General features: G+C 37.0%; 1 protein-coding gene across 2 annotated transcripts; it reads left to right on the top strand.

Moving 5' to 3' along the window:
- The first annotated feature begins 1,717 nt into the window (after positions 1-1,717).
- Positions 1,718-22,436, top strand: LOC309510709 (kelch-like protein 24). Of its 2 annotated transcripts, XM_082185582.1 has the most exons (12): positions 1,762-1,852; positions 2,081-2,148; positions 3,456-3,730; positions 5,806-6,132; positions 9,204-9,347; positions 14,685-14,871; positions 15,353-15,499; positions 16,927-17,055; positions 18,261-18,437; positions 19,052-19,198; positions 20,101-20,266; positions 21,556-22,436. In XM_082185582.1, exons 3-12 carry the CDS (start codon positions 3,473-3,475, stop codon positions 21,725-21,727), a joined length of 1,854 nt encoding a protein of 617 aa, XP_082041708.1. In that variant the 5' UTR covers positions 1,762-1,852; positions 2,081-2,148; positions 3,456-3,472; the 3' UTR covers positions 21,728-22,436. The 2 variants fall into 2 exon arrangements, with proteins under 2 accessions (XP_082041707.1, XP_082041708.1); XM_082185581.1 differs by lacking the exon at positions 2,081-2,148 and having other exon boundaries at positions 1,718-1,852.
- The last annotated feature ends 228 nt before the right edge of the window (positions 22,437-22,664 follow it).

The following is a 22,664-nucleotide window of genomic DNA, read 5'->3' as shown; positions in this document are numbered from 1 at the left end:
TTAAACATATTTTGTCAATTAATTTGACATAAACCAACTAAATTGTGTTGACCTACACTGTAAAAAATAAAATCTTTATACGGTCAATGACTGTCAGCTTCAGCTGCCAAACAAAAAATAAGGTGCATTCTGTAAATGTTTTACAGAAACATACTGTTATTTTACAGCTATTTCCTGAATTATTACAATCAAAAGAACGGTCAAAGGACTACCAGCAATGGCTGCCATACAACAACTGTAAAATCAATGTAAAATATCCTAATTTAAAGAAAGTGCAAAAGACTTCTGCAGAAATCGTCATTAAACTTTTTAATAGAAATAGTTATTTCACACATATTTCCTGAATTTTTACTAACAAACACATTCACTATAAAAAGTGAACCTCTTACAGTGCATGATTTATTGTGACTATACGTCACTGCATCAGCAGTATATATATATAATGTGTGTATAATAAAATAATATAATGTAATATAATATAATTGCTTGAGAAATTTAAAGCAATCAGTTTCCACAACTGTAAAAAAAAAAAAAAAAAAAAAAAAAAAATATATATATATATATATATATATATATATATATTATTATTAAAATTTATTATTATTATTATTATTATTATTATTGCAGTTGTGGAAACTGATTGCTTTAAATGTCTCTAGCATGTTTTACTCAAAAGTTGTAAGTTGTTAACACAAAGATATAAAAAACAAAACAGTGTTGGGACAAAAATGCAACTTTAAACAGCAAAATCTTTGTTTAGGTTTTATTTTAAATTTAACTGAATCAATAAACAATTCAACAAAAAAACATAAATTTAACCTACTAAACTAGTTAATAGACATCAATGCAATACAATTACTGCCATTTGAAATAATGCAGCATATCATCATGGAGCGATTTGCGATACAGATGTTGTCTTAGTTATATAACCATAGTAGACAGGGTCAATTTTCACAAAATCAGAACCCCGAAGGCATTTTGTGATTATTTATATTGTACAACATTTCTAGGGGTATTAAGGGGTGCTGAATCCAAATCTGCTGTATATGAAGCTAAAAAAATTCCCAGAATGCCTCAAAATTTAGAATTTCAAAATGGCCGCCACCACCAGGCTTAAATCTATTTTTCAGTATATCTTTTTGACTAAACAAGGTTCAAACATGAAATAAATGTGCTTTTGTAAGTTTGGTGGGGGAGTGCATTACAGTACATTTGACACATTTGACCTCAAAACAAAATACAAACTAAGTAAAAGTAGCCTGATAATATTAATAATAATAACTTAATTATTAATTAGTTAATAATAGTTCATAGTTAAAAACAACAATTTTTTGCAATATCTAAGCAGTTTCTTCACATTACATCTCAAATCTGAATATGGCATTGCATTGCCCATGTAGGAAAACTTACAAAAGCACATTTATTTCATGTTTGAACCTTGTTTAGTCAAAAAGATATACTGAAAAATAGATTTAAGCCTGGTGGTGGCGGCCATTTTGAATTTCTCAATTTTGAGGCATTTTGGGACATTTTTGAGCTTCATATACAGCAGATTTGGATTCAGCACCCCTTAATACCCCTAGAAATGTTGTACAATATAAATAATCACAAAATGCCTCCAGCACTTTAAATAAGCACATTTTCAGAAATTCTGCCTAGTCTATAGACTGTTGTCAGTGTTAGATGCAGGCGCTGCTGAACTCCTCCAGACCGAGAGGAGGCGCTGGTGCTTCATATTCACACTCAGCCTGATCTCACAGAAGAAGACATGGCGTCACGACTCTTCATAAACAGTGTCAGGTGAAGAAGATATGGACAATTTGAGCTGATTTCAACTCAGACATGTTTCTCGGTAAGATCATAATGCTGCTATTTTTTTACATGTGTGTCTTTATCGCTCCCAGTGACTGTCACTCATCATTCGTGTGAATTACTGGAGGCATTTACCCACTGCATTAACAGTCAACTCCCCCTTACATGCTCCACTTTAGCTCATTTCTGCCTGTTGAACCTCTAATACTCTTTAAATATGAATACACCACACCAGTATGAATCATTTTATTCCTTTGTATTAATTTAGGAGTAATAATCAAGCGGCAGAAAGCATCCATGAGCTGAACTGAGTCGACATTTGATGTAATTTAACAGGTTGTTTATTTATTTATTTATTTTTTCGTCAAAACACATTAATCTGACATTAGACTTGCTGTCATTATTATACAATATATTTATACCTAAATTTACATATTGAAATATATTTTTATAATACATATATTGGTATAACATTTATATTAGTATCTATTTTTTAGGGCTGGGCAACGAGTTTGTGTTTGCATAATATTATGTGTGTGTACTGTGTATAATTATTTTGTATGTATAAATACACACACACATGCATGTATGTATTTAAGAAAGATTTGTTATTTATATATAAGATATTTATATTTATTAGGCGTGTAACGATACCTTCACTTCACGATTCGATACACATCACGATACTGAACTCACAATACCATATCATTGCGATACTATAAGACTTATAAGACAAAAAATTTACTTTTGATTAAAATGCTAAATTTGATATTACATTGTTGTGTGTGTAAATGAATAGTCTTGGACTTGGTGCTGGAAACCCAAAGCTCAGGACAAAAGAGACGCCAGAATAACAAATATTCATGATTTCTGAAGCTGAAAAACAGAATTATTGTAGATGAATATGCTTGATCTCTGTCTCTGACTAGATATAGCCTATTTAAATTAATGTAGGACACTTTCACTGGTAACAAGAGATTTGGCATTATCAGGATCCACAAATATTCCCCCATTGCATTATTATACATCATATTCAACATTATATATTGTAGATTAATGTACTGACACTAAAACTTAAATTTTTTCTCACACAGTAATTTTTATTTTGGGTGAAATATCCACCATACACGATTGTTGCATTGTTGTATTGCGATATATTGTGACACGATATATTGTTACACCCCTAAAACATAAATGATGTATAAATATATATATACAGTATATACATGCAAAAATTTCTTAAATATATTCATGCATATGTGTATATTTATATATACAAAATAATTATACAAAGCACACACACATATATTACGTAAACACACTTTTATTTTGGATGTGATTAATCGTTGCCCAGCCCTACTATTTTTATACAAATTTGTTGCATTGAAAAAATGAAAAATGAACGAATGAACAAGATTTTAGGTTAAAATGTATATCTGTGATCCTTTTTAACTTTTCACAATATTTCGAATAACTTTTCGACAGTGCGTTTAAAGTGCCCCATGCTGAAACTAACAAATATTCCATGTAGTCTCTCAAATGATATGAAGTCATTAAACTTACATGCACATTTATCAGAAGTGCTGTAATAGTTGTATATATGATGCTTGAATCCCGTCGCTCTCTCTCCGTTGTTCTCTCAGCCTGACTGATTGTTGAGATGGAGATAATGGCAGTGAACCTGCCGTCCAGCTCCAGTCTTCCTCCGTCTCCGTGTGCCGAGGACTCGGGCTTCCCGCTGGCCTCTCTGGACAGCGAAGACTACGTGTTTGTGGAGGCTCGGCATCCCAACAAGGTGCTGGAGGGCTTGAACAGCTTACGGCTCAACAAGGCCTTCTGTGACGTGACTCTGTGCTGTGGAGGACAGGAGTTCCCCTGTCACCGCATCGTTCTGGCCTCCTTCAGCTCGTACTTCCAGGTAATACACATCAGTCAAGCTGAGTGCCTGGTCCGACTCGCTATTAGCTGACCGAAATAAATAGTCAGATCAGTCAAGCTGCCTGTTGACCGAAATAGTAGCCAACTTTAGCAAATATTTTCAGATATTTTGCCTAAAATTTCACACATTTTAACATGTAATTCTGTGAATTTCCCCCCAAAATTAGCACAGAAAATGCACACACAAAAAAAAAATCTGCAATTGAAACTTCATTTAAAATTGAATGAACAAACTTATTTGTTCAAACCCTGAGACATTAAAGTGCCCAAAACACCGTTTTATCGGTGGATGAAAGTGAAAATTGTGTAAAATACCTTCCTTGGATCAATTTAGTGCAAGAGCTGTGTGGAAAAACATGCAATGTAACAACAATACAAGGGGCCGTTTACACACTACACCGTTTTCAACTACAAACAGAAACTCTTTTATGCGTTTTGGCCGTTCATTTACACGACAGCAGCGCTCTGTCGGCCTGAAAACACAAACTTTTCAAAACGGGTTTCAATGTGCAAGTTTTTGAAAACAATACCTTTATCATCTTTGTTTAATCTACAAAAACGTGAATTTGTGAGAACGGTGACGTCGTGTTCGTGTGCATTACGTGTTCAGTCTGTAGGCACGTAGTGTTTCTTTACAAAGTGACATCGCCATCTACTGGTCTGGCATGAATAGTACAGCGCTTTTAATCGTATTCACGGATCCATGTGAACGCAGATTGTGTTGACAACGTTGTCATTGGACACAAAACCTTTAAGAAATGCAAAAGGAAAAACGTTTCTGTTTTTAGTACATGGTTGTTGTGTAAACATACTCTAAAACTATTTAGTTTTTGCTGTATTTCTACAACTTGCATTGATGATTTCAAACCAAATAAATATTACAATGCATATTTAATATGATTATATGTTTGGCAAATATGTTATTCATTTTTATATATACACAATTTTTTTTTTTTTTTTTTTTTTTTTTTTTTTTTTTTTTTCCACTTCTGATTTCTGATAACTAATCAAGTGGATGTGGTTATTTGCCAAGGCAGATATCTCAAAATATTGATATTCTAGAAAAGAGTGAATTGTGCACTATTTAAAGTAAAAATACCGGCTAATAATAACTACTATCATATAATTTATAGACTATATTTATAGATGTGAGTTATATGTCCAAACATCAAAAATCGCTGTATTAATATGACTTTATAGTTGTTTTTGATAGAAATTTAGCCGTAAATAATAGTTTATTAAACAGGGTTTGTGTAAGGTGCTTAAAGTGCTTGAAGTACTTGAATTTGAAAATTGAACAGTGAATGAACTGTTTTGACTTATTGAGCGACAATATATATGCGAAATTAGTGTTTAATTTTATTGATAAAACAATCTTTTCATGAAAAATTAACATTGCAGCCCGTCTTATATGGATATAGAGCCATTTCGCATGGCTATGAGCATGATATTGCTCATATAAATAACATACAACTTTCATTTTTAATGTCAATCATATATTCATAGGAGAAAAAAAAAAGGTTTCAAAGGTTAAAGTCACCACAGGAATTGTATGTGCTGCACTTTTTTTTTGTACCATTTTTTTTTTATTAGTTTTTTTTTATTTATCTATTCAGCTTTTTTAGAAGTTGAAAGATAATAAAGATATTGTTTGATTGAGGTGAGATTTCTGGCTGTAGAGCTTGAATAGTCCTGGAATTAGTTTTTACAGTATCTGTACGAACCCTGAAATAATAACCATGTGGTCGGAAACCAAAAGAGAAAGTATTCATATTAATGAATATGAGTCTGGCATCAGTGCAGAAACATTATTGAACATTTGAGTTAAAAGCAGGAAACAGTACAACTGCATTAACTTCAGTACAATAATACTGTTGTGAATGGATGGATGAAAGCCCCTGCTGAAAGCGTTAGAATGTGTAACAATCCCTGTGTTGTGTTGCTGAAAGCTTACAGCCGTGGGGTGTTGTGAGAATGTGTAGAAAACAGTGATGAATACTGAAGTTTTCAGTGTTAGAATGATGTGACCAACCCTGTGTTGTGTTGTCGGCACAGGCCATGTTCTCCACCGACCTGATGGAGTCGCGTCAGGAGCGCGTGGCCATCAACGGGGTGGAGCCGCAGATGATCGGGATGCTGGTGAACTACGCCTACACGGCGGAGGTGGTGATCTCCAAGGCTAACGTGCAGGCGCTGCTAGCAGCCGCTAACCTGCTGGACGTGCTAGCGGTGCGCGAGGCCTGCTGCCGCTTCATGGAGCGCCAGATGGACGAGATCAACTGCGTGGGCATCCACTGCTTCGCCGAGGCGCACTCGTGCCGGGAGCTGGAGCGACGCAGCATGGAGTACATCCAGCAGCACTTCAGCAGCGTCTGCCAACAGGTCAGGCTTCACAAACTCACACTTCCTGAAGACATGCTCACTTTACCACTTTAATGTCGGCATCACACTTTACATTTCACATTAAAGGGGTAGTTTACCCAAAAATGAAAATTAGCCAATTATTTACTCTCCCTCAACCCATCCTAGATGTATAGGACTTTCTTCTTTCAGACGGACACAATCAGAGTTATATTAAAAAATGTCCTGGCTCTTCCAAGCTTTATAATGGCAGTGATTGGCTGTTTCTGTTTTGAAGTCCATAAAAGTGCATCTATCCATCATAAAAGTGCATCTATCCATCATAAAAGTGTATCTATCCATCATAAAAGTGCATCTATCCATCATAAAAGTGCATCTGTCCATCATAAAAGTGCATCTATCCATCATAAAAGTGCATCTATCCATCATAAAAGTGTATCTATCCATCATAAAAGTGCATCTGTCCATCATAAAAGTGCATCTATCCATCATAAAAGTGCATCTATCCATCATAAAAGTGCATCTATCATCATAAAAGTGCATCTGTCCATCATAAAAGTGTATCTATCCATCATAAAAGTGTATCTATCCATCATAAAAGTGCATCTGTCCATCATAAAAGTGTATCTATCCATCATAAAAGTGCATCTGTCCATCATAAAAGTGCATCTATCCATCATAAAAGTGCATCTATCATCATAAAAGTGCATCTGTCCATCATAAAAGTGTATCTATCCATCATAAAAGTGTATCTATCATCATAAAAGTGCATCTGTCCATCATAAAAGTGCATCTATCCATCATAAAAGTGCATCTATCATCATAAAAGTGCATCTGTCCATCATAAAAGTGTATCTATCCATCATAAAAGTGTATCTATCCATCATAAAAGTGCATCTGTCCATCATAAAAGTGTATCTATCCATCATAAAAGTGCATCTGTCCATCATAAAAGTGCATCTATCCATCATAAAAGTGCATCTATCATCATAAAAGTGCATCTGTCCATCATAAAAGTGCATTTATCCATCATAAAAGTGCATCTATCCATCATAAAAGTGTATCTATCATCATAAAAGTGCATCTGTCCATCATAAAAGTGTATCTATCCATCATAAAAGTGCATCTGTCCATCATAAAAGTGTATCTATCCATCATAAAAGTGCATCTATCCATCATAAAAGTGCATCTATCCATCATAAAAGTGTATCTATCCATCATAAAAGTGCATCTATCCATCATAAAAGTGCATCTATCCATCATAAAAGTGTATCTAGCCATCATAAAAGTGCATCTATCCATCATAAAAGTGTATCTATCCATCATAAAAGTGTATCTAGCCATCATAAAAGTGCATCTAGCCATCATAAAAGTGTATCTATCAGTGTATCTATCCATCATAAAAGTGCATCTATCCATCATAAAAGTGCATCTATCCATCATAAAAGTGCATCTATCCATCATAAAAGTGCATCTATCCATCATAAAAGTGCATCTATCCATCATAAAAGTGTATCTATCCATCATAAAAGTGTATCTATCCATCATAAAAGTGCATCTATCCATCATAAAAGTGCATCTATCCATCATAAAAGTGCATCTATCCATCATAAAAGTGCATCTATCCATCATAAAAGTGTATCTAGCCATCATAAAAGTGCATCTAGCCATCATAAAAGTGTATCTATCAGTGTATCTATCCATCATAAAAGTGTATCTATCCATCATAAAAGTGTATCTATCCATCATAAAAGTGTATGTAAAGTAATGATCAGCTTTAGTAACAAAGTAACAATAAACAAGTGTTTAACCAAATATCTCTGAGTGAAGGAGCAAAGATACAGAGCCTGAGCGATGGATGAACTTTGCCAGCATATATACATATGTTCAGATCAGAGGAGGAACGGGTTCATCAATCATATCAATATCCTTTCTAAGATTCAGCTCCGGCCTCTGGGTATTACATTCTGCAAGCGTAGAGAAACATTGTGCTTTTAACACTATAAGCAGAAAGAGTCCATGTCTTTATGCTAATAAACCTTAATAATAAGTAAAACCACAAAATCATGTCACATTTGATAATAGACCGGATACCAGACACGTCTCAACTTTAACAGAAGTGGCAGCAGAATTAAGACATGTACATGTTGAGGTGAACTAGAGGTCTGGTCTGAATAGAATATATGAACTATGAAGTATGTGATATCAATATATACCATATATACAAAGAAATAACCATAAAAGATAATCATATATTTGTATTTTATATTATATTATTGTTATGATTTTCATGCAATTTTAAAATAAATTCAATACATAGAATTAAAAAAACAGGACCTTGTTACAGGGAAAGGGTTAAAATATTAACGACAAATTGTTGGTTATTTCCCTTTATATTCTAACAATAATTATGAATGTCAAAAAACTTAATGCAAAAGAAACCTTTTATGTATTCATCTAAACGCTTCTGATTGGATTCTGATCAGCGCTTCTGATCATAGCGTTCATGCGCTCAACAGATAGGTGTGTGTGATTGGGCCAAAAACGCGAACAAACGTGTAATTCTGACACATTTTTATTCATTTTCACTTTAATCGCATCAGTTGTCGTCTTGCTGTAGTTCTGTAGGGGTTTTGGCCTTGTGTAAAAGATCAATCTTCTGCGTTTTCTACCAAATCAAGCTCTTTTCCTGTGTTCTCTAGTCATGTAGCACAGATTCCAGATGATGTTTCACTCTTCTACTGTATAGACAGACAAGTTTTAGCAAAGCCAACCTTTCCGTTGGTGAATTACCCCTTTAATGGCTAAATGTGGCAGAAATGACATCATAAAAGCACATTTATCACTGTATCCTTTAATATAAGTAGTTGTATGATCTGTGTAAGTTATCTTATCTTATCATTGCAAGTGAAAATACAACCTAGAATGTGATGAATACTGAAGTTCACAGTATTTGAAAGATGGGACATGATTTTCAGCCTTGACTCTCTTCATTGTTAAATCATGAGGAATATATCTGTTATTAATATTTTTATTTAAGAGTTCATTATACTATGGATATATACCTTCAATCTCTCCGTCTCACCCTACAGGAGGAGTTTCTGTCTCTGTGTGCCGATAAACTGACAGAGATCATTTCCAGTGACCATCTGAACGTGCCAAAAGAGGAGACGGTGTTTGAGGCGGCCATCGTCTGGCTGGAGAAAAGCTCCTCGCGCAGACAGAGCTTCGAGAAGGTCCGTCATAAGCCTTATTAATATCTTCCCGACCACTGCTAGTTCTCCATCGGCTTTTAGTAATGCCATAACACTCACGGGGGGCAGTAACAATACACTCTGAGGATGCTGCATTTATTTGGACACATGATCGTATTTAAAACATAAATTCAACATAAAATGATAATAATGATAATAATAATGCAACTCCACTTTCCTCCAATACTTCAAAATCACAGGCAATCAGATGATCTCCAAACATAGTTGATGTTTAAAGGGATAGTTCACTCAAAAGTGTTGTCATTATTTACTCAGCCACATGTTATTCCAAACCCATTAAACACAAATTAAGATATTTTTAATGAAACCTGAGATTTAAAAGTCCATTCCACCAGTACATTGAAAAAGTTCATAAAAACATCATAAAAGTAATCCAAATGAATCGAGCATCAGGCAAACACACTGCAAAAAAATGCTTTTCTTACTAAGTATTTTTGTCTTGTTTCCAGTCCAAATATCTAAAAAATCTTAAATCAAGATGCATTTACTTCAGTAGTAAAATGCCATAAGATATTATGTCTTGTTTTCTGGGGAATTAATGCAAAAACTCACTTAATTTTGATTAATTCCCCAGAAAACAAGACTTAATATCTTATGGCATTTTACTACTGAAGTAAATGCATCTTGATTTAAGATTTTTTTTTTTTTGATATTTGGACTGGAAACAAGACAAAAATACTAGGGCTGGGGGAATTAACGCGTTAATCTTTGCGATTAATTTGAAATGTTTAACGCGTTAAAAAAAAATAACGCAATTGACGCAGCACTTTTTTTTTGCCTCGTTTTAATGATTTCCTGTTGCGTCTGCTATTAAAAAGGCCGAAATATGCCGTCCCGCCCCTCCATGTTCGGCGGTCAGGTTTCATTCTCGGGCAGCTTTCATGAGCGGGTCTTTTCCGCTCGGTATGTGCGTCGCGCTCTGTGCTCCGCGCGCACGCGCGTGTGTGTGTGTATGTGTGTCGGCGCGCTCTGTGCTCCGCGCGCGCGCGTGCGTGTGTGTGTGTGTCGGCTCGCTCTGTCGTTAATGGCCCAGCAGCGGCGCGCTCTCCGTTACGTGTGTGTGTATGTATGTGTGTGTGTGTGTGTGTGTGTCGGCGGCTCTGTCGTTAATGGCCCAAAGGCTTCAATCATGTACTAAGCACTGGAAAAGTAAAGTCCACTCAAGTAACGTGAAATTTCTCTGTTGACTTCTGTTTGCTGAGCTGGTATAGCCATGCTGGGCAACAATGGTAAAATGACCTGCTCTGATCACATGCTCTGGTAATAATAGCTTTGTAGGACTATATTTTGTTTTAATAATTAATAAAATAATAATAATAATAATCTGTTAAATTGATTATGTTGATTGATTATTGAAAAATAATAATATATTGATATATTGATGTTTAATATTTTAATATAGGGCTATTTTCTGTTCCCTTTTTTTCCTGTGTTGTTTAATTAGGTGATTCTAAGTTTAAATATTGATGATTGCAAGCTTGGGGGAAGCGCAATTAATTGCAATTAATTACAGAAATTGTGCAATTAATTAGTTAATTTTTTTTAATCGATTCCCAGCCCTAAAAAATGCTAAGTAAAAAAAGCAATTTTTGCAGTGTACGTTTGAGCTTCCGTTTACCATATTTGATGTGCTCTATGTACGTGCGTTGATCAATGTTTATGTTTAAATGTTTTTTATTTGGTATTTCAGAAGAAGATCATTTTGTAACTACACTTTTTTTTGCAAACAAATAAAACTGACAACTTAACAAAAATGCATAAAAAATAAAATAAAATAAAAACCACACATCTCCAACCCCACCCAAACGTGCTATCCAGTGGTAAAGGCAGGTAATGAAGGCATAGCAAAAATTAATCACTAGCTTGTGGAAAAGTAATAAAAGGGGACCACATTTTTTCATATAACAAAATCTCGTTTTTTAGAGCATACCAAATTCTTTCTAAATGTAGTGTACCAGTCAGCTCTGTCAGCCATAGTTAAAGCGTTGGAACTTCCTTTTTCTTCCAAAACAAAAGAATACGTTTTTTAGCAGAAATTAAACCATACGAAACAAAATGTTGTTGTACCAGTGTAAGTCTCAAAAACTCTTCAGAAACTCCCAGTATAATTAAAATAGGATCTGGTTCAAAAGGTATGTCCAATGTATCTGAAAAAACCTGGAAAATCTTATTCCAGAAACTTTGTAATTTTGGACGTTGATCAATGTTTAAATGTGAACAAAAGCCTAAATTCAATCTGTGGATCTTATAGTGTCTCTTCAGAAGACTCGGATTAAACCGCTCGACTCATATGGATTACTTCTGTGATGTGTTTATAATTTTTCAAACTGTGAAAGTGTTGAGGGAATGGACTTCCAGTGGATTGGGGAAAATGTCAAAGTGTCATGTCATTATTTCAGCGAATTACACCCTTAAAAATACGGTTCTTTATCGGCATCTGTGGTTCCATGAAGAACATAAATGGAACCTTTCCATTCCACAATAGATTGTTATAATGGAATGAAAGTTCTATAGATTGTAACAATGTTGTTCACAATTTAAATAATATAAAAAAAGGTTATTTTATGAACTTGTCACTGAAAGGTTCTTTAAATTTTTTCTTTTCTTTTAAGAGTGTTGGATAACAAGTTGTTCATATAGGAAATAACCTGGTTGGACACTGTTTTTTGGAGACGTGTCCAGGGTAGCTGGGGGTTTGTGTATCATGATCTCAGCTGATGTCTGGGAATACCCGCCTTTGAGTGTTTGATGAACTAAGCCTGTGAACGGTCACATGCTCTTTACAGGCTATGATTATGAAGAGAACTGTGTGAGAAACGCGAAACTAGCCGTGATTGGATGGGATCGGATTGCTGTGTTTGCATATCATTGTTGCTATGCAGTTATTTAAAGACTAGACCGTAGTAGCAGTTCATGAGGAAAGCTCATTGCATATCTCATGGGAATGAATGCAATTCTGAAAGTACAGGAATGATTTTAGTTTGCAATTAGTGGCGTTTGCTAAGACGTCTGCCAAACCCATCCAACCTTTCGTTAATCTTTTAAACACAAATTAAGACGTTTTTTATGAAACCTGAGAGATTTCTGTCCCTCCATTGAAAGTCCATTCCACCAAAACTTTGACACTTCAAAAGGTCCATAAAGGCATTGTAACAGTAATTGTTTGGTTTAATCTAAGTGTTCTGAAAAGACACGATTACGATGTATGATAAACAGATTTAACTTATTAATTATTCATTTATAATCATTGATCTGTGTGTACATGAGATATGGTAATCAGAAGTTCAGACGTGCTTGTTTGATGCGTTTTAATCAGATTTTGTGCATGATAGTCTGATCAAATGACGAGCTAAAAGATAAAATGACAGCTGAAGTGGCTTCATCACACAAGACATGGTAAATGAGATCAAGCGCATTGCATTGTGGGATACAGTAGTCTATTGATGATATGGTGGATTGTATCACATGTAGTGATGCACCAAAATAAAAATGTTTTTACCGAAACACACAAACCGAATAAAGTTTATTTGGTAACACTTTACAGGAAGGTTCATTAGTTAACGTATTAAATAACATGAACTAACCATGAGCAATACATTTGTTACTGTATTTGTTAATCTTTGTTAATGTTAGTTAATAAAAAATACAGCTGTTCATTGTTTGTTCATGTCAGTTCACAGTGCATTAACTAATGTTAACAAGATTTTAATAATGTATTAGTACATGTTGAAATTAACGTTAATAAAGATTAATAAATGCTGTGTAAGTGCAGTTCATGCTAACTAATGTTGTTAACTAATGATCCATATTGTAAAGTGTTACCGTTTAATTAATAATCAATTCATGAAAAACATTATAATGTAACGAGGAGGATATTTTAAGCTCTGAAACTTGCGGGATGTTTTAACGGGACAAAAGGATATAAATGTCAGAAGATCGAGGCTAATGTGATTTCTCATGTCATGACCCATTGAATGGCTTTCCTGAGGTAAATGTCACATCACATGACATGTTGTTTACAAGCTGCTTTATTGATGATTTCTGCAGTTGAAACAACTCAGAGAAAACCGAAAGGACCAAAAGTCCTGTGTATCCCTGAACTCGTGTGATTGTGAGTGTGTATCCCTGAACTTGTGTGATTGTGAGTGTGTTTTGCTGAACTCGTGTGACTGTGAGTGTGTTTGGCTGAACTTGTGTGATTGTGAGTGTGTTTGGATGAACTCGTGTGATTGTGAGTGTGTTTGGCTGAACTCGTGTGACTGTGAGTGTGTTTGGATGAACTCGTGTGATTGTGAGTGTGTGTTGCTGAACTCGTGTGATTGTGAGTGTGTGTTGCAGAACTCGTGTGATTGTGAGTGTGTGTTGCAGAACTCGTGTGATTGTGAGTGTGTGTTGCAGAACTCGTGTGATTGTGAGTGTGTTTGGCTGAACTCGTGTGATTGTGAGTGTGTGTTGCTGAACTCGTGTGATTGTGAGAGTGTGTTGCAGAACTCGTGTGATTGTGAGTGTGTTTGGCTGAACTCGTGTGATTGTGAGTGTGTTTGGCTGAACTCGAGTGATTGTGAGTGTGTGTTGCTGAACTCGTGTGATTGTGAGTGTGTGTTGCAGAACTCGTGTGATTGTGAGTGTGTTTTGCAGAACTCGTGTGATTGTGAGTGTGTTTGGCTGAACTCGTGTGATTGTGAGTGTGTGTTGCTGAACTCGTGTGATTGTGAGTGTGTGTTGCAGAACTCGTGTGATTGTGAGTGTGTGTTGCAGAACTCGTGTGATTGTGAGTGTGTGTTGCAGAACTCGTGTGATTGTGAGTGTGTTTGGCTGAACTCGTGTGATTGTGAGTGTGTGTTGCTGAACTCGTGTGATTGTGAGTGTGTGTTGCAGAACTCGTGTGATTGTGAGTGTGTGTTGCAGAACTCGTGTGATTGTGAGTGTGTGTTGCAGAACTCGTGTGATTGTGAGTGTGTTTGGCTGAACTCGTGTGATTGTGAGTGTGTGTTGCAGAACTCGTGTGATTGTGAGTGTGTTTGGCTGAACTCGTGTGATTGTGAGTGTGTTTGGCTGAACTCGTGTGATTGTGAGTGTGTGTTGCAGAACTCGTGTGATTGTGAGTGTGTTTTGCAGAACTCGTGTGATTGTGAGTGTGTTTGGCTGAACTCGTGTGATTGTGAGTGTGTGTTGCTGAACTCGTGTGATTGTGAGTGTGTGTTGCAGAACTCGTGTGATTGTGAGTGTGTGTTGCAGAACTCGTGTGATTGTGAGTGTGTGTTGCAGAACTCGTGTGATTGTGAGTTTGTTTTGCAGGTTCTCGAGCACATCCGGCTGCCTCTCATCAGTCCGTACTACATTCATGACGTGGTGGAGACTCTGGATGTGGTGAAGGAGTCGCTGAAGTGCCAGAAGCTGATCTCTGAAGCCAAGGACTATCTGCTGCTGCAGGACCGCAGAGGAGAGCTGTACGGGCCCCGGGCTCGGCCCCGACGCGCTACAGGTGAACCCTGACTGTCTATGAGCACCTAAACCTGTCCTGCAACAACAGCTTCTGTGTGCGGGATCACCACACTTACACTCGCTACGTTTACATGCAGCCAAATGATCCGGTAGTAATCGGATTGACGGCTCATTTAAAAAATTTTACTCGTTGAGCGGACTCGTAAACACCTTTGATTGGCCATTGTGTTCACGCACTCATTAAATATGTCTGTGATTGGCTACAATGATCAGCGCTTCAAAAACATGTTGTAAAAGCGCTTACACAGATACACACGGGAAGATTGACGAGTGATTAGAGTCCATTTTCCACATTTTACAATGATAGTAAAGTCATTGAAACTCTGGAATAACACACATGGAAGAGTATGGGAATGATGTAATGTCCAAAGAAATCCCGAGGTAATCCTGTGATGCTTTGATCTGGAACAAAGGGCTGGTGTGTGTGTGTGTGTGTGTGTGTGTGTGTGTGTGTGTGTCAGGCACAGCTGAGGTGATTGTGACAGTAGGAGGAGAGGATGATAAGGTTGTTCTGCGCAGCGTTGAGAGTTTCGACCCGCTCACCAGCCAGTGGAAGAGTCTGGCCTGCCTGCCCTTCGCCGTCAGCAAACACGGCCTCGTCGTCTCTGGTGAGTAGCAGTGGAGAAAGATCAGGCATCGGGATTCTCTCTACAACCATTCTGGGGCGATTCTGAACTGCAGATGCGCGATGTTAAAGGGGTAGTTCAACCAAAAAATGAAAATTTGCCCATGATTTACTCTCCCTCAAGTCATCTTAGGTGTATATGACATTCTTTTTTCAGACGAATACAATTGGAGTTATATTAAAAAAAATTCCTGGGTCTTCCAAGCTTTATAATGGCAGTGAATGGCTGTTTCTGTTTTGAAGTCCATAAAAGTGCATCTATCCATCATAAAAGTGCATCTATCCATCATAAAAGTGCATCTATCCATGATAAAAGTGCATCTATCCATCATAAAAGTGCATCTATCCATGATAAAAGTGTATCTATCCATCATAAAAGTGCATCTATCCATGATAAAAGTGCATATATCCATGATAAAAGTGCATATATCCATGATAAAAGTGTATCTATCCATGATAAAAGTGCATCTATCCATGATAAAATTGCATATATCCATGATAAAAGTGCATATATCCATGATAAAAGTGCATATACTGTATCCATCATAAAAGTGCATATATCCATGATAAAAGTGCATATATCCATCATAAAAGTGCATCTATCCATCATAAAAGTGCATTTATCCATCATAAAAGTGTATCTATCCATCATAAAAGTGTATCTATCCATCATAAAAGTGCATCTATCCATGATAAAAGTGCATATATCCATCATAAAAGTGCATATATCCATGATAAAAGTGCATATACTGTATCCATCATAAAAGTGCATCTATCCATGAAAAAGTGCATCTATCCATGAAAAAGTGCATCTATCCATCATAAAAGTGCATCTATCATGATAAAAGTGCATCTATCCATCATAAAAGTGCATATATCCATCATAAAAGTGCATCTATCCATGATAAAAGTGCATCTATCCATCATAAAAGTGCATCTATCCATCATAAAAGTGCATCTATCATCATAAAAGTGTATCTATCCATCATAAAAGTGCATCTATCCATGATAAAAGTGCATATATCCATCATAAAAGTGCATATATCCATGATAAAAGTGCATATACTGTATCCATCATAAAAGTGCATATATCCATGATAAAAGTGCATCTATCCATGAAAAAGTGCATCTATCCATCATAAAAGTGCATATATCCATCATAAAAGTGCATCTATCCATGATAAAAGTGCATCTATCCATCATAAAAGTGCATCTATCCATCATAAAAGTGCATATATCCATCATAAAAGTGCATCTATCCATGATAAAAGTGCATCTATCCATCATAAAAGTGCTCCACATGGCTCTGCGGGGGTTAATAAAGGCCTTCTGAAGAAAACAGAAGAAAACCCTAGTGTGTGTGTGTGTGTGTGTGTGTGTGTGTGTGCATGTGTGTGTGTGTGTTTCCAGGCTCTATGCTGTATCTGGCTGGCGGTGAGTTTCCAGACGGCTCGGCCAGTCGAGAGATGTGGCGCTACGACCCGTGTTTCGACTCCTGGTTAGAGATGGCACCCATGAATGTGGCTCGATCAGAACTGGGTAAGTCACACCAAATCTGTACAAACTTACACAAAAGTTTGTTCCCTTCAGCTCCAAAAGTCATGAACGTGCAGTGGAATGACACTGATGTTAACAACGAGTCAAAGTTTCACATGTTTAATCTGGTGCTCTTCGTGTGGCGGGCAAAAAATGACAGATTTTAAAAAAATTTAAATTAATTGAAAGTAATGTACTATATTTTAGATCAATAATGTTTTTTATTTAATATTTTGTATTTTATGGTACTACATTATATTTACGTTTATATTTACGTATTATATTTATATTTATTTATAATAAATTTATTCACGTTTTGAGCATAGACCTGAAAATTAAAAATCCAGCTTAAACTGTGGTAAATCTTGAATGCTTTAAAGCACAGACTTAAGTTTGATCTCTTTTCAAAGACGACACTTGGCAGATTATTGCTGAAGTGAAAAAAGAAAAAAAAAATCGAACTTACAGAATTTTACGTTAATTGTTATGAAAAATGCACAAAAATAGTATTTAAAAATTTTATATGAAATCTATATTTTCAAAAACACGTTTTACTTCAAAACGGCAAAAATATCAAAGCCATAAATCGAAATAAGTTTTGTTCCAAATTTGAGCCTGATATCTCAAAAAATGAGCTTTCAGTGAGATGTTGTTTGGCTGCAGTACCAGACGCTTCCACTAGATGAAATTCGTCTCCCATTCATTTCCAATGCGCTCATTTTTTACCATGAGGAGCACAAGTGTGACTATTTAACCTTTTCGAATCATGTTCATGATTTTTTTGTGATCACATAGCAAGTGCCAAAACCTTTACCAAGTTTCGTACCATTCCAATGAAATAAAAAAAATAAAAAACGTTACATTTTTCGGTCAAAAATGGCCGAAGAGCACCAGAGGGTTAAAAAGGGTTTGTTTCCAGTGACCACAGTAACTGATCGTCGGTGTTGATAAACGCACTCCTTCCAGAGCAATTCTCAGTGATTGCTAAATGTTTTTGTTTACACCTGCAAAGATCATGGTAGCGTCACCCTTTTTCTTTTTTCCATTTTCCAAAAATATCAGGCAATTAAATGCTTTGATGATCTGAAGTTGTTGGAATCCAGTAGAAATATCCTACATCCAACTTGGAATCGAACACAGCAATATATATATATATATATATACCCTCTTGTTTGGAAGACTGAAGTAACCCAGTGTTGTTCTGCCAGGGCTGGTGATGTTGGACGGGTATGTGTTCGCTGTGGGCGGCTGGGAGGGCCGTTCTCGCCTGGACTCGGTCGAGTGTTATAATCCTCACACGAACACATGGCAGTTCATGGAGTCGGTGAAGATGGCGGTCACCAGTCCGGCTGTGGTGGCGCTGGATGGGTTACTCTATGTGACAGGTAGCAGGTTTCCTCCAACACACGCTCCAGGCACTGGCGTAGTAGAGGGAACATGTGATTCCTGAGTAAAACACAACTGAACGCACAGCATGTGGACTGATTAAATGATGTAAAAATAGACAATAAATGTCACTGCCAATCAAACCGTTTCAGAAGTGTGTGAAAAATGAGAGTTTAAAAGAGTAGTTCAATTCTGAATTAAAATTCACTGAAAATTCACTCTCGTTATCCAAGATGTTCGTCTTTCTCTTCAGTCGAAAATAAATGAATGTTTTTGAGGGAAACATTCCAGGATTGTTCTTCATATAGTGACTTCAATGGGGTCCAAATATCAGTTTCAGTGCAGCTTCAAAGTCTCTACACGATCCCAGCCGAGGAATAAGAGTCTTATCTAGACAAACCATCGGACATTTTCCTGGAAAAATCCTGGAATGTTTTCCTCAAAAACCTTAATTTCTGTTGGACATCTTGGATGACGTGGGAGTGAGTAAACGGATGCTATTATTTATGAAGGCCAGAATAACTAATACGTATATATTACTAATAGAATCGTGACATGAGGGTATCGTACGTTACGCCCCTGTTGATAACGCTTCCCTTCTGAAATCCCACAGGAGGAGCTGTTTTAGAAGACGGCGACGGCACAGACTTGGCGCAGGTGTACAACCCTAAAACCTGCGTGTGGGCGGAGGTGGCACCCATGCAGATCGCTCGCTCGGGGTCGGCCGCCTGCATCCTGAAGGGCAAGATCTACGTCATCGGTGAATATGGAGACCTTGAGTCCTCATCAGTCAGTGTCACGAGCTGCGTCCTGTACACTGCAAACAGTGCTTTACTTCCTTTACTTACAGTCCAGATATCAAACATTTCTTAAATCAAGATGCATTTACTAAAGTAGAAAAATTACATAATATATGTGACCCTGGATCACAAAACCAGTCACGAGTCGCACGGGTATATCTGTGGCAATAGCCAACAATACATTGTATGGGTCAAAATTATCCATTTTTCTTTTATGCCAAAAATCATGAGCATATTCAGTTCATGTTCCATGAAGATATTTAGTAAACTTTCTACCGTAAATATATAAAACATGTATTTTTGTGAGTGAATGCAGCACAAACGCCAACATAAATGGACAACTTTAGAGGGGATTTACTCAATGTTTCGATTTTTTTTTGCACCCTCAGATTCCAGATTATTCCAGATTGCCAAATATTGTCCTATCCTAACTAACCATACATCACTGGAAAGCTTATTTATTCAGCTTTCATGTGATGTATACATATCAATTTTGGGAAAAAAATTACCCATGTGACTGGTTTTGTGGTCTAGGGTCACATATAAAGTCTTGTTTTCTGGGGAAATAAATTAAAATTGAATGAGTTTTTGCTTAAAAAAAGCACATTTATCAGCCAATAGGGTGAGAAAAATAATCTTGTTTCTGTTTTAAGTTTATTTTTCTGACCCCATTGGCAGATAATTGTGCTTTTTTAAGCATCAATTTTGATTAATTCCCCCATAAAACAGGACATCATATCTTACTCATCTAGCAAATGCATCTTGATTTAAGAATTTTTTGATATTTGGACTGAAAACGAGACAAAAATCCTAAGTAAGAAAAGCATTTGCTACAGTGTGTCTCACAGATGTTCCTCTATAGGCGGCTGGCACGCGTCCACAGAGAACACGGATAAGGTCGAGTGCTACGACCCCAAGACCAACCAGTGGACCATGTGCGCGCCCATGAAGGAGAGGCGCTACCGGCCCGGCGTGGCCGTGGTGGACGGGAAGATTTACGTTCTGGGAGGAGAGGAGGGATGGGACAGGTGAGAGATTTTCCCACCACATTTGGCAACGATTTCGGACCCATATGTCTCTCTTTATTTATTTTTATTTTATTAGACTTGAAAGGCTAAAACCTGCGACTGAAAATAGTTTTTTAAAGAAATGAGACGTTTTCCCATTACAGACTTATTTTTAATATTGAGCGTCAAACAGAGAGCCGATCAGTTCTCCAGATACTTAAAGGGATAGTTCAGCCAAAAATGACATTTCTGTCATTATTTACTCTCCCTCATGTCGTTCCAAACCCGTAAGACAATCTTCGTAACACAAATTAAGATATATTTGATGAAATCCGAGAGGTTTCTGACCCTCCATAGACTGCAATGTAATCACAACTTTCAAGGCCCAGAAAGGTAGGAAAGACATTGTTAAAGTAGTCCATGTGACTCCAGTGGTTCAATCATAATGTTATGAAGGGATGAGAATATTAAATAATTTAATTTAATTTAAATGGGGAAATTATTCGCCCTCTTGTGAAATTCAACCGTGGCGATTATTGAAATGACTGGATTTTGCTCATGAATATTTGCCAAACAAAATGTGACTACAGTAGGGGGTTCTCAAATCTGGCCCTCGTAGTCCACTTTCTCCAACCCTGATCACACACACACACACACACACACACACACACACACACACACACACACACACACACACACACACACACACACACACACACACACACACACACACACACACACACACACACCGAACAAGCCAATCAAGGGATCAGGATCACTAGAAAGATATTAGCTTGTCCAGTACAGTGTGGTGCGGCTGCGTTGTCAATTGAAACAAAAAATGGTGGAAAAACGCTGACGAAAACCCTCTCAGTTGGTGGCAAAAAATCGTTATATACATGTAGATGTGTAGTGAGTGGAAGTGGATTGTTTCTGAATGGCAGTTTGCTATCTTACTTACTTTTATGCACTATTGTAGCCTTATTTTCCTTGCATGCACATTAAGGAAATTACAGGGAATATATTTAAAATAACTTTAGAACAATTATTTCAAAAACGAATGCACTTTAAAAAATGAATGTCATTTCATTAAAATAAAGGATGCGATGTTACTTTGATTTGGTTTATATTTGCCTATTGCGCCCTCTTGTGGCCATAGGAGACAATAGTCCTTTTTCCCTGTAACATTAAATATTGCCTTTAGAATTCGAATTTTGCTAGTATTTAGGAAAGAAATAAGAAATTTGAATTTAGTTTTTCAGCCATTTTGACAGCCCTTCTGACCTCCCCCCCCGCACACACACACACAGGTATCACGACACTATCGAGCGGTACTGCGATGACTCGGACAGCTGGGAGCTCGTGGGAGAGATGCCCACCAGCCGAAGCTGGCTCAGCTGTGTGTCCCTGCGACTCCTGAAGGACACACACACACACACCCGTCCCGGGACGGCCCTGGAGACCGAGTTCCCCGTGGACTGAGAGCGACGGGACCGGCACCTGCAAGCAGAACCGGCCCGGGACCGAAGGAGCGAACGCATCCGTGACCGTTTCCCTGGGCTGTGGGAACGGAGAAGGCCTGACCCGAGCACTGGAAGGTCTTCAGAAAACACTCATGTCATAAGCTACAGTCTCCAGCGTGACCCAGAGCGAGGCTGGCTGGACGGATCGATGGATATCTGTGGTGATTGTAAGTGTGTTTGTGTGTTTTTGCGCCACATCTCAGAGTCTCCACAGTATCAGTTCAGTGTGATGTTCAAGTGTCGTGCACTGAGCACCTCATGATTGTGACTTGTAATCAAGTACTGATTCGTTTTTCTAATGAAGTAGTGTGTTGTAAATGTTTTGTACTTTTTTGTATGGTGATTTTTGTTGTTGTTGCTGTTGTATTTATTATTAGATGTTTTTTGTTGTACCGAGAGCTTTATGGAGTAACTAGCACAGATACACTGAAACATGTTGACTGACATTCATCAGAACCGTGAATAGTCTGTGTATTGTGCACAGTATGTGATTTATTTTTATCAGTATGTAATGTATACCCAGATTACCTACTACTTTTGCCAAAATCTGCAGGATACAACAACTGAGCACGTTGGGATGGGTACTGTATCCCACAATGCACCGTGTGTAACATGATTGTCCACTGTATGATGAATGAACCTGAATTACAGCTTAAATTTTTACCATATTTTCTCATCTCATTATTTGTTTGGATTTCTGGAAGTTAAGTGGGCTGTTATGTATAATTCATAAACCAGTTATTAGTGGCTGTTAAGTGAATGCAGCCCACAACACACACGAGACTGAACTCAAGACTTGAAATACACACTGCGAAGTTCTTCGCTTAGAAGTAAAGCATGCATCAACAAACAACACTTGAAAAATGCATTCTCAACCTTGCAGCTATGAATGTTAT

The sequence above is a fragment of the Leuciscus leuciscus genome (genome assembly GCF_965113295.1).
Source record: "Leuciscus leuciscus genome assembly, chromosome: 1".
Taxonomy (NCBI): domain Eukaryota; kingdom Metazoa; phylum Chordata; class Actinopteri; order Cypriniformes; family Leuciscidae; genus Leuciscus; species Leuciscus leuciscus.
The sequence above is the reverse complement of the archived record's forward strand: the minus strand, read 5'-3'. Positions and strand labels throughout refer to the sequence as shown.